The 18,479-nt window shown below is 42.3% G+C and overlaps 1 protein-coding gene across 2 annotated transcripts; it reads right to left on the bottom strand.

The window, feature by feature from the left end:
- Positions 1–10,365: 10,365 nt before the first annotated feature.
- Positions 10,366–15,785, bottom strand: LOC111252860 (cytoplasmic polyadenylation element-binding protein 1-like). Of its 2 annotated transcripts, none has more exons than XM_022811402.2 (3): positions 15,544–15,785; positions 14,817–15,072; positions 10,366–12,010 (listed from the first exon to the last, which is right to left on the bottom strand). In XM_022811402.2, exons 1-3 carry the CDS (start codon positions 15,574–15,576, stop codon positions 10,743–10,745), a joined length of 1,557 nt encoding a protein of 518 aa, XP_022667137.1. In that variant the 5' UTR covers positions 15,577–15,785; the 3' UTR covers positions 10,366–10,742. The 2 variants fall into 2 exon arrangements, with proteins under 2 accessions (XP_022667137.1, XP_022667138.1); XM_022811403.2 differs by lacking the exon at positions 15,544–15,785 and adding an exon at positions 13,722–13,901 and having other exon boundaries at positions 14,817–14,937.
- Positions 15,786–18,479: the final 2,694 nt, after the last annotated feature.

The following is an 18,479-nucleotide window of genomic DNA, read 5'->3' as shown; positions in this document are numbered from 1 at the left end:
GTTGATATATAAACAAAAAGTATATAAATACTTTTACTCATAGAACTCAAATCGTCTGTTAGCTGGGCTCGTATACGACTCGTTATTTGCTAAGAATGTTTTTCGAAAACAGTAAACAGTTTTTTTCACGAAATTAGATAGCGGTCATATTTTGCAATGTTTATGAAATTTGCTTTTAGCGTTATTGTGCAACACATATATATATGACCGCCATCTTGGTTTAATAAATACAGCTCTATCTGTAAGATATACAATGTCTATTGCTTGCGTATGTCTGTATGTAAAAATCGACATGTATCGATGACGCTAGCGATTGGCGACCAGCAGACAACTGCATGAACATGACAAGTCGTAATCCTATCGACAGTCCACCTTATTCTACCAATTTTACGTATGCAATATTAACGATGTTATGATATAATATGACGACAGAATGCCCGTTATATAGACCTAGTAGTTGGATTTTCTTCATAATGGCGATGATGTCCAGGTATAACCCTGCTCCGAGCCACGTTGAGCTGACCAGCACAAGGCAAGCTATATTGTTGGTTTGCCCCTGCCTCGTGCCCCGGCGAAGCTGTCTCGCATAAGTAACTCAAATAATCACACCCCCGTGCTGACAAGACATATTCACCACCATCCACGCGCTGGGGTGAGTCCGCACGCGGTGGCGACCATGAAAACAGAGCCTGTGACGCTTACAGAGTTCTACCAGGGGTAACGTGCTTATTGTGTCGTCATAGAACAGCCACTAGAACTACGAGTAGCAGTTCGCCGGTGCTTGTAGTATGTTTGCTCTGTATCGTGAGATCGCTATGACTTAGTTCGCTGCCTTTCCTTTCGCTGCTTACAACTGAAATCCAGAGAGCAGCTTCATCAGTCTTCGTTGTGTTGCCGTACCATTCACTCACCAGTCGCTCAATATACCAGCAGAGCTTCTACCAGCTCCTTACGCTGCTAGCCTCGTGATAGTCGTCGTCATTACCACCACCGCCACCACCACCACCACCGTCATCGTCATCATCATCATCATCATCGCCAGCATCATCATCACCATCACCATCTTCGTCGTCGTCATCATCGACGACGACGACGAGCAAATCCTCTTAAACGTTGTGCAAGTGGAAAAGTGCATTGGTTTGCTTTGGGCCACAAGTGTTACATAAGCGCATTAGACGCTATGAAGCAAACGGCATCCACTGGGAACAGGCTGCAATCCTCCATGCGGCCAGTGCTACACAACAGGGCTGCACAGCAGCCGAGACAGGGCATGCGCTAGATTTATTCCAACGACATACACACGCATTGAGATACATCTGAATCTCGACTCGTTCTGCGGTTTCGCCCGTTTGCTTGCCACACACTCCTACGTTTGTCAAGTGCGAGTGCTTTCTACGCGTACAAGTGGAAAAGAAGTGGGCGAAGGAAAGGATGCGTCCTCAGTAAAAGGATAGCAATGGCGGACAAGAGGGCAAACGATCGATAGACAAAGGTAGAGCGTGTGCTGATAGAAAATGACGGCCGCAATAGACCATTGGCATATATAATAGAAAACGTGAATTATTTATCGGTAACGAACGTCCTACTTCTAAGCAGGATAATCGACATAATTGCTTCGTCGCAAGTCAACTACTATTGTTGAGAAGGGGTCCTGTTAACAGACAATGTGACATGTGATAAAGAAAAAAAAAAGCTACGAAATGTATAGGCATTGTAATGGCAATAATAATAATAACAACTACAGGTGTGTAGCTGCTAAAATAGCACATTATGTCTTTATGCGTAGAAAAAAAAACGTTAAAAAAAAACCAACGTGATAAATAATTTTTTGCTAGTAGTAAGTGTCTGCTAAATTTCATGATTAAATTGTTCGTTGACCGAGTTCTGTTGCTAGAATGCAGATATTCCAAAGGACAAATGACATGTGACTTGTCCTGTTTCAACCAGGTATCGAGCAAATGTTTTGTTCTTTTCCAGTTTAAAGCAAGTAGATCTACTTTATTCTACGATATTTATATTATTACTATTATTTTACAAAATCTGATCTTGTACATTTTGCTGTCCAGGATTTTAGACGGTGGCCTAAATAAAGCAACGATTTTCGAAAGACAACTTGGAGAACAGCTCGGCCACTGCTTATGATTCATCAGTTTCCTGTACAAACCTGTACCGTAGACATTTTTTAACTAAAATAGCATTTAATATATAAAAAAAAAAAAACACAACTAAACACAACTAAACTCAGCAGACCTGTTACATCGCATGTCGACACTATACAAACGAGGAAAGGACGATGGGACTGTACGAACACCAAACAAGTATGTTATCCTGCACTTTTTCAAACAACGAAGTATAGATCTACAATACGTTTTTAGACGCATACGAATGTAAGGTTCGGTGCAATGCGGTGAAGTTAGAAGAAAACTATTAAAGGTAGCGAAGTATTTTGTTTGATTTTATGCAATGCTGAGTAATCAAAAAAAAAAAAAAAAAAAAAAAAACACGATTAGTTTTTCTATCATAATATGATTTGTCCTACAAATACATTTTGCAATACGTTCTCAAAGCACTACTCTAAAGTTATATTACATTGCCCTCGGGGGCTTTGTGGACCACCGTATTTCTTGTACATCTGAAGCAGAAGCTACCGATTGCTAATTGGACAACGCATACAAGGCACAAGAATAAAAGATTTTATTTGCATCGAAGTGGAATTCATGCTAACGGTCATATATATGTAATTTTCAGGAAAGTATTGGCCATTTTTAAGGTAGAGTGCTTGGGTTTGAGGTCACGTATTTCAGGCAGCACGAGCCGTCCCGGCTGGGTATCAGTGTAGTCAGAAAGCTGTGATTGGGACGCGCTAAAATTGTTGAAATGTTGTTAGTCAGATTTAAGATAGAACACCCTGGAAGTTAAACTTCTATCGTTCAATTTTAAAATTTTACCATGTTCAAGACGCGAACGCTGCCCAGGCCCGTAAAAAAATCTGGGCTGTTTACGTCCAAGATGCGGTACCGAAAGAAGGCTTGAAAGTTTCGACGTGAGATAATGGTCGCCGAATTATAGAAAAAGTCGATGAAATAATTGTGAACGTCAAGCAAAACCGACACATGAGTAGCTATGTGCTCGCCAAAGAACCAAACGTCCACTTGAAGCAAGTTGGCGACAAAAAAAAGAGAGCGACATTTTAATGTTACACAAGTTACCGCAAAATAGATTACTACTTAAAACTTTGCAGCAAAAGCAAGTTAGTTCTAAAGAGAGAGTTGCTTAGGTAGGTGGCGACATACGATAAAGGATGTCTGCGGTGAATCCGAGACTGGCTCTGAAGGAGGTGATGTCGCGTGTTTGGTGGGATTGGAAACGAATCATACATACATTGTAAACCGTTGCTATCGTCTAACAAAACAGATCATTCGGACCTCCGTTGTTAACAACTACAGCAGGCCATTGGAGAAACTCGACCACAACTAAGTGAGCGGAAAAATGTCGTTTATCACCATGACAATGCCCGATCACACACATTTTTAGCTACCTAGAAAAATTTAAAAAACTCTGATGGGAAATTTTACGGTACTCGCCACATAGCCTAGATTTTGCACTATCAAACTATCATCTGTTTCGCTCTCTGCAAAACTCCCTTAATAAGGTTAACGTAATTTTGATACAGGTATATAAAAATCACTGTTAGTAACTTTTCACTCAGGCAGCACACTTTGGTTTAGCAGTTATAATAGGGTTCTACGGTATTCGTCGCAATGAAGAGTGCCAACATTAGGTTTCCAAAAATCATGATCATACACACAATTTGATGAAAAACACGATTTACACACACGTTGGTACTTGGACGTTGGTACGTTGGAAATGAATTTTACACTGTTCAGTGGAACAAGTAGGTCATTCAATCTATCTAAGTTGCTGTTATACAGCTATAGCACGTCCTCTAGTGACCCCGGAAAATAAGTTGTTTTTTTTTGTTCCATTTTCGTTGAAGGGCTGATTTCTTCGCACAAGATTACCCCTTGTTTAAATAGTCTCCATTCTGCCTCATATAACTTCACCTTGTGGAGCTACCTGGAGTTGGGTAAAGATGTAGCTGCCTTCACTGACATTTTCTCAAAAATTGAACGGTCACTGTAAGCACCGCTGTAAAGCCTGAATATAAAAAACGAATACACTAATACAATGTTTTTAAAATCGCCTTACCTAAACGGTGCCATTATTCTCTGACGTTTTCGTTGCATCTAACGCGTGTCTTTGGAAAGGCCAGCTTATGTTTAACCTTCTCAACTCGACAAACCTATTGCCTGCTTAATATTATTTCAACCGTCTACGCACCCCCATGCTTTATCGGTTTATGCCGATCTGTTAGCAATCAAATTGTGATCCGCTAAATTTTCGGCTTTTGAACCTATCTTCACCCAGCGAATCGTTGAGTGAGTGCGACTGAGTACGACTGAGCGCGATTAATCGAGATAGAAATAGGCCGCCCTAGAGAGTGGGCAAGACGAACATACAGTGTACGATAGCTCGACGTATGAGTGCATATATTGTATCAAAGCAAATGTGCAAAGCGTAGGCCATCCGTTTTGGGTGTGCCTTGTAGCGTTTGCTGATTCAACAGCTATGACAAGACCAGAATCTGTTTGTGCTGTCTGCGCTTGGTGCCAGCTACGACCGTTCAATCAGTCGCAGCTCAGGGTAACCGTCTGGTAGCCCAAGGTCTAGCGAGAATAATCGTTGTCTTTGTCGACTCCATTCGCTCTTGTTAACTTCCTTGCACGGATTGTTCTCGCTGTTTAGTTATTCTGCGCTGCACCCCTTCCCCCCACCCCGGTTTGCCACTGCACTGTTTAATATGGTCACCGCATAGCTCTGTGTAGCTACCGATGGGTACTGTAGATATAAGGCTGTATTTTTTCTACAAGTAACTTTTGCAAGCGAACGAGCAAACTGAGCTTCGGAGCTGCCAAGAACAAGAAACGTATGCGAAGCAGTGGGGACTCACTTAGCCAGGGGCATAACGGCTCGTCCGCGTATGTGTTTGTCTACGCGAGCCACATAGGACCCATTCCAGTGACGTTATAGGCTATATGCGATGTCGAACGACCAAATAAACAAGACTACCGTTCCTGCCAGTCAGACTCTAGTTAAACGTACCAAATCAATGCAGATCCCCCGTCGAGACGGCGACCAGAGTCTTTGTGACTCCTGCGTCTTTGAGCGTTCGGCATCTATTACGCCGATCCTCCTAAAATTCACATCTACCGACATTGTCCTTCTCCCGTTTAATATGCTGCGCGCAGGAACGAACCAACTAAGCGTAAACTAAATAAGACAGAAGCAGAACGGGACGCGCCAGTCAGTTTACAACGATGAAATTCAATAACATCATATATCCTAACAATTATCGATCTACCTGTGTATTGTAGTGTGACAAGCTTCTGAATAATGGTCAACTACCAATTAGTAATAATAGAACAATGGCTCAGTCGCTACCAAAGCATCAAATAATATCAACAAAGCCTAATAGGGCTGGCAACACGTTGACAACTATGGCGATGTTATTAAACTATACGAGGTGCCGACAGAAGCCTTCATAAATCGTTTAATTCAATTAAATCGAATTCATTGCTCCCGTATCTGATTTAATCGTTCTATATATATATATATATGTGTATACATACACGTATATCCTTTATATATGTGTATATACATAAGGGATCGACGAGACTGGTTATTTTACCTTTCTATCGTTCCTGTACGACGAAGCCGTTCTACAACAGCACACTGTAGTATCGTTATTTTTCTATGATACATTTCGCGCTATATTTTTGAAATCTCCTCTAAGTTTTACATATTCGACAACTACCTCCGTATTCGTATATTGGAACGTTTGCGGTCAACTCACTGTGGGTTAATTGACGCGATTATTCCCTCTTCCGAACTCACACGCGGCTGCTGCAGGCGCTGATTCCATAAATGACAGTCTATGGGGTTGTTTCTTGCTGCAAGCAATGTCTTGTTTGTCGCGCACGGCTAGCTCTTTTACCATCCCTCAATCCTCAATGAACCCTCGCTACCGCAGCCCTTATACGGCGTGCGCTGTCGATAATACTATTATGTACTTCAATTAGTATTGTGGCTCAACGTATGGCAACACCAGGAGCGGTCGCCGCAGCAATAACGCTTACTGCTAGCACCGGCAGCAGGTTAGCAATTGGCAAAAATTGTAGCCCTCATTTGAACAACCCTCGTTACGCCCTCTCGTAACCGTGGCTCGACCGTGTGGCCTCGTCGGACGGAAAATTTTCCCATTACGGGACCTCCGGGTCTAGTCAAAGTCGCTCAGGGATGCGACAGCCGTACGCTACGAATATTGTATTTGATGTGTCTGTTCGTCTGATTGGTAATGGACGGCGAAAGCTAAAAGTTTTCGTGGGGTTGCCCGTTTCTGCCATCGCCGTCGCGAGAGTAAGACCAATAGAAGCAATGATTGAGTGCCATTTGTACACATCGAAGTCTCTGCCAGTTAGTGAACGAGGCAGTAGACGAGGCGTTTAATACTTGCGTTACGCTTACAATCTGTTTACGGAGCGACTGAAATATATTGGGGTCCGTATGAGATATAAACTTTATAACGATACAGCGCATGTTCAGGATAGAGGGGTTCGAGAACTTAAGATGAATACGCGGTGACAAGCGACAATTGCTAGCGTTGCTGCTGCCAATATTCCTGCGAAGCTTGCTGGAATCTCTGAGAAACGAAAGCAAAATCACATAAACAAATGAAGACGAGTAGAAGCGGTCAATAAACGGATTTATAACAGGAGTCAGTAGGCTTGACAGTATCTATGCTTCAACATGTGTCTCTGGGGCGAGTTAGTATATTGAATGTATTTACGTATTAGCGCGTGACCGCAGAAAAGATGAAGTGAAACGCGCTGAAAGTTGTCGAATTAGCGGAATAATAGCTTCGGATCGTTCGAAACCAGGTCAGGTACAGTATGAACGCAATGAAAATCTTCATACATCGATAAATGGACGACAATAATCACGACATCAGTCGAAGTATGATGTCACATGACATTTCGTGTGGCCTATTCTGTACCTGTGTCCGTTGTCCGGTGAACGTTAGGGGATTAAAGAAGCAGAGTGGGGTACAATAGCTCATTCTGTCGGAAGGATTTTATTTGCACGATCTATTAGAAGGTCGCATACGATTCGTAGGAGGACGAGATCTGCATAAAATAGGCAGGAGTGATTTAGTTATATATATCGTTACTTCTGCTCATGCGTGGCTGTAGTTATTCCGTAAAATATTTACTGTGCACGTGAAGCGTGTTAGTTGCGATAAGTGTGAATTGGGCACTTACTCGCGTGTCGATTTGGGACGATCAAGCCAGTTAGAGCATTGATAAATTGGGGCTAGCGTTGATAATATGGGGTAGTCCGGGGCAATTGAGCCGAACTCTCAATACCTTTCTACTCTTATAGAAAGTATTCAGCTTTAAGACCATGCAAAACCATATATCGTTAGTTGTGAGATCGAACGAGCTAGAGACTTCACATAACGTAGCACCTAATTTCCACACCGAAATGCCAAATTTCGACTAATCTAGGAAACACGCGACAACAAATATTATCGTACTCTACCTTCGTATCCAAAATCATCTTACATTACGGTCAAGCAATACGCTCATCATCGTGCAGACGACCCAGGAACATCGCGGGGTGGGTGTATGTGTGCCTGGTGGGCTCGGGTGCTACCAGGTCGCTTACCAGTCTCCTTGGTCAATCTGAATAGAACCGACGCGACGATTTACTTGTAGCCGCGCAACGAACGTGTTAGTATATCAAAGTAAACAAGCCGTCGGAACCGATACGGTACATTTGATGCTGCTTGTAAATAGACCGGGTTTGCGTTACGCGAAAAAAGTGGCAGAAGGGTAACGATCACTACGTTTGATTACTACTAGCCAAAAATGACTCCCTTTAATAATAATACACACGCATACGAACGTCCGAACGAAGACAGCTAAACCCTATAATTCGCTAAACAAATGAAGAACAAGCAGGATACTGAATTGTACTGGTAATATGGTGAACGTACCTATTTCAAGATGAGGCGTAAGAATAAGAGTTTCTGCCGACTGAGAATAAGAGAGCCGATAAGGTGAAGAACGTAATCACAAACATTTTCCCATTGATAGTGAAATCGTCCTTGAGATAATTAAAACATGTACACTTAATTATAGCTTCTTTTACGTGCTGCATTTGATTTACGGGACGATAAGGGCTGCTGGTCATAGACAAAACCTGCCTAATTCCGCGCTGCACCACCGATATAAAGGTAGCTCCTCGATAAGGACAAACCTAGATATATATATCGATTTACAAGCGGGCTGCGCACGCGCCGGGCATAAGGTCTTACTAGAAGAACCCGACGATGGACATGACAAACGCACACGGTTCAGAAAATAAAAACAACCGTAAGTTAAAAAAAAATTTAGTATGAAAAATCTTCACCTTGCAGGGGATAGCCCTCTTCGATAGAAATATCTTGTTTTAAACGATCGTTGCAGTTGCCTAGATATTTCCTAATGTATGGCAAACGTAGGTATACGCTATGTCAGCTAAAATGTGCCCAATAACCGTTGCCGCGGAAAAATACGTATACAAATGAATCCGTTAAGTAGTCTTTTATCTTATCATTATTTTTCGAGAGAATATGAATTTTTGATCTTTGATCCATTTACTAAATACTGACCCAGAAATTATACTTTGTTCAAGAGAGATATAATAACGAGCGCATAGTTCACTTAAGTTCGTTTGGCCGCTATTAAGCTCGTGTAATTATTGCAATCATCTTCGAATCTGGCATAAAGAAACAGGTATGACTAATCACGGGGTATGATCGCTATCTCTGATTGAGACGTGCCACATAGTCTCCCCGTCGGTGCGCTACGCTAATCGGTAGCGTACAGAAGAACCGTAACTTGTATAACTTCCAGTAGTTATGTTCAATAACTTTTTACGAAAAGCAGTCTGCTCAGAAAAGATCGTTTCGATGTCGAGCTAGTTACTCTGCTTGCTTCTATTTGATAAAGCACCACCAGATTCCTATCTGACGTAAATACCCGTAATTGGCGGGAAGAGATAGCATTGATTATCTGCTTATATCGATGGAAAATTGGCAAAAATGCTAATTTTTTTCGAATTAACGTCTCTTTAGCTGACCCACATATCTATATCCTCACATACTGATACGGTTCATTTTCACCTCTATGCTGAAATCTAGAACGAATCGGCCTAGCTCAGTCTGCCGTGTCTGCGCGGCTACCCAAAACAAATCCTCAGAGAACGTACACTACCGCTAATGATGGAGGCGTTATCATGCACAGTGACATCGTTTAGCAGTAGGAGAGCCTCGGCTGTATCTGTGAAACATCACGGCATTGGCAGGTAGCTTTAGGCTCGCTTACAATGGTCGAAACAGATGAGACATTAGATAGTAGTGGTGCTGCGAGGAAACTTCAATCAAAGGATTGGTTCCCTACAGATCTCCGTAAAGGCGAACCAGCTGGGCTAAGCATACCCCGAACACCTAAAGATATTTCAACAAAGCCAGTGTCCAGTAGCTGAGCTTGTTTACCTGAATGCACCAGGCGTTGCATCAACAACTCTAGCTTCTCAACCGAACAAGCCAACACGCACTTCAGTCACCGCTTCGTAGCAGCGTAATGCTACTGCCAGACCCACGTGTGCGACCCAACTGCGTTAGACTCTCATGTCCTAGGGTAGGGAATCGCACTCGATGGCGTCGTATTTCGGACCATGCAAGTGATGCAATCAAAATACTATGATGATACGATGATCTCGCCTATCTGCGTCTTGTGGTTGTTCTGTAGTTTGCTTTAATACATGCTAACCTTTTAAAAGCAGACTTAATTTTTGCCAAGAATCAACCAATAGAAATAATAGCGCGAAGTTAATCAGCATCGCTTAGTGGGCGACTCGTTTTCCTATTTAGCCTGCTTTTTCCGGCCGTCAATAGATCGGAAAATAACGTGTCCTTGTTTTGGCCCAAATATTTAGTCTGTAATTGCTATAGATGGCTCTCTAGATGTACTATTTTCATTTCCTGTTTGCGTACAGAGCTACCCTTTTCGGTTCTCAAACGCACTGATCATAATAATAAGCTGGATGTTGAGTTGGCTGGTCGAAGTGATGACAACTTTCTGTATTTGTAGGATTTAGGCTTTCACTAGTAGCTAGTTTCCAAACGAATCCAAACGAGTTCAATTAAATTAAGGAAAAACACACCTTTATTTAAGCAATATACGGAAACATATGGCACAGTCCTTTCCATAAATATCATAATCTTCATGATAATATGCTCGCAACAGACCTCTTCTGTTTCGGCCATCTCAAACAACAACTTTATCAACGTTATCACTTCATTTTGCTTGACCTCTCCAGTTTACATATATGGTGAGCAAATTCCGTACCCAGCTGACATATTCAGCGCTGGCACACAGGCTGGTAACATTTTAAGTGAAAACAAAAGAACCAAGAACGTGCCACAGCCATCAGGTTTTGATCCCGTTCGTAATTGACAGTGTTTACTAGCAACAATCTCCACTCTCCCAGCTCCAGTGTTTTTTCAAAGTGGGCTGACCCTACCGTACACGTACCCATGCTGTTGAAATTGGAAGCGACCACTATTCACGAAAGCGTCATTGGTTCTTTGCAGGACTTCGCATTATCGACTGAACGCAAACTTGTGTTTTGTTATCGCGTTCTTGTTCCTGAGCTTCCTGTGCCTGTTGCCCGCTAGCCTTCTCCGTTGAGTAGATATAGACACGATGAGATTCCTGTACGACTTCCAAGAGGGGATCCTCGATTTGACGCATCAGGCTACGCCGATCATGTACCTTAAAAAAGCACGCATTGCAAAAAAAGGCCGTACACTGGCTGTGCCGGCAGAAAACCCTGCCAACTTTCGCCAGACAATGACAGCATAGTTCATGGTCGAATTCTGGCACAGTGGTAAGGATGAGCCTAATATTGCGCGCATTGACAACGACTCGGCCACAGCGCAACGCAGCTATGTGATGATCGCGTTCCCGGAACACGACAAATCCTTCGTGCGTAGGGTAGCCAAGCGGATCGAGGAACACTTTGGCGTACAACACTGGCCCGAATAAGGAGTCGAATGGAGCAGCTAGTTGTTCACCCGTGAGCGGCTCGTCTAACCCGTACACGTAGCAAGGCTCCTCAAAAATGAGTTCCTCCTTGAACGTTTCGTAGCGTCGATAATTTCCTAAACTCTGCCAATAGGGCCAGATCTGCAAGCTGATGCAACGCGAACCTACCGCGCCTGTGAAGACATAGCCATGCTCGTAAATGTAGGAGCACTTCACCAAGAGCTGGGCTACCGCCGAGGAACTATGGAACACAATCCGGACCCCCGCGTGCCCCTGAGACGACGCACCATCTACCCATTGCTGGTTCTCTATCGATCCGAATACGCCAAGGAGGTCAGACAGAACACGATGTCCTGCCTGATCTAAGACATTGGGTGTTCCCAGCATCGGTCGCACTAAGACAACCTGCGATAGTTCAGGAATGACTACTTCGCGTGGTACTACGATATAGGTAATCTTGTCATGTTCGAATTCGCGTGTTTGATCATTCGGTTGTTGAGCAAACCATTGATGAGCCAGTGAAGCATTGTCCTCTTCTTCGAGGCGTTGGTTGATTGCGGCCACGCCGGCCAATGGCCGAAGGCGGATGTCCTCCTTTTTGAACGGCTTTCGCACGCAGGGTATTCGGGGTACGTCGGTGTTGCTCGAAATGCCCAGGGGGCCCTGCGATACAGTAAAAAGGCTGTAAAGTCGCGTTTGTTGACTTTCATTTAACTCACGGGGCACGTTCAAGAATGGATTTGGAGACATTGCGTAGGATAGAAAATGCGCAATTTCAGGGTCGGTGCCGTCGTCCCCTGGAAATGATTAGAGTGAATCGAACGCTCAATGTTATTGGATGTTTTGCAAGCACACATTAAACACTGCTCTTATAGTTTTGAGATAGAAACGGTCATAGCTGTTTGAAATCGAGCTAAATATGGCGAACTCTTCAGTAAATTCGTTAATTTAGACCTGATTTTTTAAAGCAAATTATTGGACTACGCAAGCATTTTTCCAGTGCTACGTGCCATCTAGGATAGTTATGGTAATAGCTAACAACCTACTCTAGTACATTTTGCCCCGTGTCAACTTGGAAGTAATGAAAGCTTATTTGATGCTATCAATTAGGAAAAGATCTATTAAATATGACATAATTCTTTCCGTTGGACGAAGCTCATTCTACTGCTAGACTCTCATTAGCAACACGCGCCCAGTTCATTATCGCAATTTGTGATGGGAGTACGTGAATCACTCATTTGATTTCATCCAGCTACAAAGGTAGGCTTTAGTAATTAATTTCCACATAGGTCAAAATCTCGTTTCCTTGGTTAAAGCTGAGTTGGCCAAGGTCAATACAGGTTTGACGAACCCTGGAGCAATTAGGACAAAAAGCCGTTGCTACGTTCCCTATTGGTGTCGAAGCGGTTGACACAATGTATAATATAGCATGAGGTCTTCAACAGCTCTCAGCGTCAGACTGGATCTTGTCGCTACGAAACTCCGTCGTTGAGTTTGACCCTGAATAGTTCAATACCAATCCAAACATTGCTATGCTTGAGTAACGTATCTGCGAGAAATGTGTCAGACGATTCCGAGTCTGACCGGCTAGTAATAACAGTAGTAATTAATGGCTGATGACGAATCATAAATAATAATGTAGCGTAGTTTAAGAATATAGACAGTCCATCTCGGAATGGGAAGTAAGGTCGTAACAGTTGATTGTAACCCACAACTTGAGAAACAAACCCACAATATTGTAACGCGAACACTTCCAGGGATTCAGCCCATTGACTTGAAACATCTGCAGCTCATAGGGACATCTATTGGTATACATAATGTAACGTATTACCACAAACGCGTGCGCTCGCTTAACAGCCATATATCTTTCGGGGGTTTTAGAGAATCATTTCGGCTTTTTCATACATTGCGTATGTCTTCAGCTAGAGAGCATCTAGGTGATTTTTAACCATGTGGTGAGGCGATAAAGGCGTCTTCACCGGAATAGCTAGCATTGACCTCAAAGGCGGTACATGAAGGAAAACTACTCGTTATAAAAGCAGATCTAGGAAAAGAAAATGTTCTTTTCCTAGACCTGTCTGTCAGTACCGTTTTACTACTCCAACTTGGTAAACCTGCTCGTCTACGGATAAATCCATTCAGCCATTAAAAAGCCAGGGGTTGAACCTCTTAACTGGTCAACGTCCGGTTAGATTTTGGTTTTCTGTCAATGGTACAGGATCCTTTATCGCATGTTCTAAATACCTGGTTTAGGGCATGAATCGCCTACTTTCAACCCGAAACCCCTCAGGAAAGGTCAGGGCTTTTCGCCCGTTTGCGGCTTTGTATACGACCTTCTCTGTAAATATCGATGACTAAAGAAGCTTTCGTATCCACAAATTGCTAGCATACTAGAGCCCAATGAAAACCACATGATTTTCTGCTGGCTGTGACCCTGTGATAGAAGGTTTACATTCCGTTAGCTGCTCCAGAGGAGCTAAATGTGCATAAAACAGTTACGTATCTTACTGAGAATTTTTCTTGAGACCATGGCCGTATAGACACTTCAACTTGTAGCTTGTTCGCCAGCTTGAATCGAACTTGAGGCTTCACCGTCAGTGTGCCCAAATAGAACCTCTATCCGGAGTGTTTAGCTAAACGGCCGAGTGCAAAGAAGATACGCCGACCTTGACCATAGATACCTGCTCGCTGCAATTGCAATGGAAACTATCGAGCCTGTGAGGAATGTACTGTGCTACCTTAGCATTCGCTACCAAACCTACTTACGTAAACGCTACTTACTGACACAGTAAGCTGCTATGAATTTAATATGTAGTGTTAACGTTATGTAAGAACCTGTGATCACAGCGTACGCGCGCTACGTGTCTGCATGATTTAATCAAAATCACCAGTTACATCTACCCGCCGACCGAGGCCAATATATGGAGCCAAAGAACAATAAACCACTAAGGGCTAGACAGTGAGCATAGTAGATAACTTTTATCAGTTCCTTGTTATAGACTCGTACATACAGTGATTTTACGTGAAGTTTTAGAATAAATGCGGCGTCTACCAATTGTGCTCCACTGTGTTAGTAGTAAATGACCTCTTTTGCAGACTTTTGGATCAATCACCCCCGCGGTGAAGGCGGTGATCTACTTACTAGTTTGAAATGAGTCCCCGAGAGCGGGTGTATCTTACAGGTCTCGGCGCGCTGTATATACTACGCATGGCTTCGAAAACGCGTTGCCACCTCACCGTAATCATCGGAATACTTCCTTTTTTAACTTTTTTTTTTAGTCTCCTCACACGCTATCAGTAATTAGACGTAAACAACAAACGTTCATTCTCGTCTAAATTAAATTCGTATATATTTATTTAATACTATATTTATCGGGATAGTCTTGCACGTGGGGATCTAGGGGTTTTTCGGTGAAAAGTGTCGACCAGTTTGTCACAACAATGAAATGCACGCCCAGACAACAAGAATGCAAGGTCTTAAGATACTAAAAATTATTTAATAATAACAGTATTAATGCAGCGGGACTCAATCAAATACAAGTATCAGTTAATCAGCTAGCATTCATAGCACTGAGAAGTTTTCCAACCTCTAGAATCACGTACAGGTATGGTAGCCATGCTGATAGGGAAACATGGGACAGCTTCCTCGGACATCCTCAGCAGCCCATCGCAGTTGGGCTGCCACATGCCTAGGCAATGGAGCTGCAAAACCTATCGGGGTGATGTCATTAGTTGGGTAAGGCGTACATGGTTCGACTGGGGACGACGACGCTGAAGTCGTCGTATCGTCCGCAGTTACGCACGGAGACCCGATCAGGCTAACTGTCGTAGCATGCGCCGCACGAATGTTAACTGTCATCTATATAGAATTGCGTGAAACAGTAACGCCAGAAATAGAAATATTGTCCAGTAAAAACAAACAAGAAAATCGCACACATCATCTGGGAGTACCATGTTGGGGGTTTGTTATTATGCGGAAAAAAATTTGATACAAATGCCGAAAAATTTAATTTTACTCAGAGCATATTGTAGACAAATCTATTTGCCTATGAGACACACAGTACGCGGATAAACAATTTATATACATGCGTTTGTATATATATATATGGATTCGATATTGTTGACACTTTGACATGGTAATATAGGCTTGTTTCGCATTGCGTGCACATTTGCCCTACCCGTAATATACGAAGGTGGGCGAATCCAAATTATCCATTCCAGTAGCGTACAGTCTGTACGTGCTCAGAACATACATATGGAGGAATAGCCCGTTGGCGCCTAAGGCATATTTTCTATTGGATTCGACGCACATATCTGCTGTTATACTTACACCGGAATCCCGGTCAGTCATTTCAAAACCCATCAATTCTTCTCAGTTAGGGCAGGTAGGTTCCGAAGATGATGTTGAAATGGCTTCAAGCCAAGTTTCGACGGTGTTCCATCGGACACAGACAAGATATAAACGATACGGGCATCTTACACAGGTACCTTTGCTATCCTAGGTCACAACACGTGTTATTGAATATGAGTGAAAAATATGTCCGGCATATTTGTCCCTTTTCAGTAGATAAAAACGAAATTGGGTTACTGAATTCCTAATCACAATTAAATTGCTGAAAGCATTTGTTGGCATAACGTTTGCAGACCTGTTTTATTAATATCAATTGATGTCCTTTTTTTTTTTTTACTTAAGAGATGACCGAGAACGAGCGGACGCCCCTTTCCGTTTTGAAAATATAATTGGTATATAAATGCAAATATTAACACACAATGAAAATTAAGTACGAAGATTCAACATTTACCACTTTTGTAACTTATTGTAAATAGTAGTAATGATCGCAATTACTGTTACCATCAGCATACAACTTATTTAAGCAACAAGTTATAGCATACAATTATATATAATAAAAAAATGTTTTCTTCTATAATATCTAGTGTTAAGCACTAACGAAGTCACCTTACTATCAACATAATTTTATGTACGTTAAAGATATATATATATCTTTAACGTACATAAAATTATGTTGATAGTAAGGTGACTTCGTTAGTGCTTAACACTAGATATTATAGAAGAAAACATTTTATATATGTTTATATATATATTTTATATATGTTTATATATATATGAAAACATATATATATATGTTATCATACGCTGGATGCACTGTTTCAAGCGATAAAGGTCGCGAAAAGTACTGTCCTGTGTGTTGTCTCTCAGTTTTAGCTATAGAATACATACATTGCAGATCCCTTGAAATCCGTACGCTGTTTGTCAGATTGTTTTATTTTCGCATTTGGCTTCTTAGTACGAGTTTTCCATGTCCTTTCTGTTCATTTCAATAAAATAATGAAGAATACAGCTGCAGATGGAAAAATCTCTTAGCCGCCCAGGTCCTCTCAAATCTAGATTTGGTGTTCTGTTTCCGGCAGGAACAAATTGTTCCATGTAAGCTTGTTGCCTCCTTATTGAGACTCAGACGACAGCAGCAGACGCAGCAGAAGCAAAATGGTTTCCGCAAAAAGGGTCTTAACTTTTACGACTTCGTCCACTGGAGGACCTAAAGAAGTGTTCGAAAGTGCATAGCGGTGCAGTGAAAATAACACTCAAACAGAATACGCCTTGTCGTATGTGTCTAGGTGTTCGAAGGACTCAAAGGCTAACTGTTGGCCAGCACGCGACTGTTAGCATATTTTAGCTTTTTTTTTTTTTACCGGAATACGCTTTCCTGCCTTCCCCAGCATCAATTGCCTCATTTGTTGCGTCACTAAATAGAACACTGAAGTTTTTTGCCCCGTGCTTTGTCATTCTCTGGTGCTCTTAAGTTCGCCTACTTCGCGTAGCTCTCACTTTCGGTAAGCGATCGTAAATTGTCCCGGCGGCTTCGGTGACGACCGAAGTTCATATGTACAAGAAAACTTTTGGGACTTTTTGGGAAAACTTGGGACCTGACCGCTTTCGTAGTGACCGTACATCGCTTTAGATTCTACATGTTTTCGTATCCTATACTAAAGACAAACGTCTTTAGTCACATAATAGGTATTAGACTGTGTAGTTTGTTTTTAAAAAAAAAACTGGGCTTATAAAATTCACGATAAGAGCAGTTTGAAGAACTGGTAATATATGGAATTGTTGATTCTGGCGTAGAAAAGGTGTTTCTTAAAGTCTTGTATTAAAGTTAAGGCTCTAACTCAATGTTGGTTTTTATATAGCAAATGTTGATGTGCTTGATGGGTATGATAATATGATAAGTTTTAGCTAACTTTCGCCGGTTACCATAATGCTCGAGCATGTTTCCCTTGATGAAACAAGTCCTGCAGATACGTGCAATGGTGAGATCTAGAATCGACTGTTCAGTTCCAAGGAAATAAAGTTGCAGTTACTTATAAAAAAACAGTTTAATATAAGTAATAATGGCCACACTCCGTTCAAAGTTTACTACGACTGAAGCCTTATTCTACGCATTCGCCTTACCTTGCGAAGCTCTGGCGTGGTCCAAACTGCAACTGCTATTCGTACTTTTAATGTCCTCTATGTGCAATGTTTACAGGCACAAGTTTGGGGATTTATTTGAAATGTTTGATGATCCAAAGCATTCGAATCTAAACGTTTTGGCTTTCACTCGAGGATAAATAGCTTTAGCGCTATCTAAGATGTCCAAAAGAAGGCCGTCGTCTCTGTAAAATTTTTCTCTACTTCCGAAACACTGCTCTCTCAAAAGTCTACAACAACTATTAGCAAAAAGAAATAATGTCCGTACCCACCGAGTCGCTTTAAACAATATCGTCTGGAAATGTTTAGATAGCGTATGCCCCTATAGCTCCTTCAGTGCTTTGGTCTTTTTCCCATATTACATGCCCTCTCTATTAACTACTGTCCTGCTGTTACATAGGTTGCGGTCGGTCGCGTGGTTGCCGAGGTAAATTACATCGTGCCGCAAAATCCTCTATCGAAGGACGCTCAATAGGTTACAGACTTTTCGTTTGCCTGCAACCTGCCAGCAGGACCACTGCTACCTTAACTCTTATAACTAGTTGCTCGCTATAATACTGTTTGTAATGTAGTTAGCGGTGGCTACTGCTGCTACTGTAACATTCCCGCTTATTCGTCCATTTCTCGTCGAAAGCTTCCGTTCTGGTGAGGGTTCGACCTACCAGAGAGAGAGAGAGAGAGAGAGAGAGAGAGAGTATTGGCGAGAAGGCGGTCGGCTTTGAGGAAGTGGGAGAAGCCGCACGGGTCAACTTACGATTGCTGCCTCTTGTCTGTTA

This window comes from Varroa destructor, unplaced genomic scaffold (assembly GCF_002443255.2).
Source record: "Varroa destructor unplaced genomic scaffold, Vdes_3.0 BEIS01000006.1, whole genome shotgun sequence".
NCBI classification, from domain to species: Eukaryota; Metazoa; Arthropoda; class Arachnida; order Mesostigmata; family Varroidae; genus Varroa; species Varroa destructor.
Note: the sequence above shows the minus strand (reverse complement) of the source record. Positions and strands in the feature narration are given on the sequence as shown.

Excerpts from the sequence above, each read along its gene's own strand:
- LOC111252860 (XM_022811402.2), bottom strand. The coding sequence starts at position 15,576 with ATGGGTTTTGAAATGACTGACCGGGATTCCGGT. Across the intron at positions 15,073-15,543 it reads TGACTGACCGGGATTCCGGT|ATGACAGTTAACATTCGTGC; the intron begins GTAAGTATAACA and ends AATTCTATATAG. Across the intron at positions 12,011-14,816 it reads TCAGCATGGCTACCATACCT|GGGACGACGGCACCGACCCT; the intron begins GTACGTGATTCT and ends AATCATTTCCAG.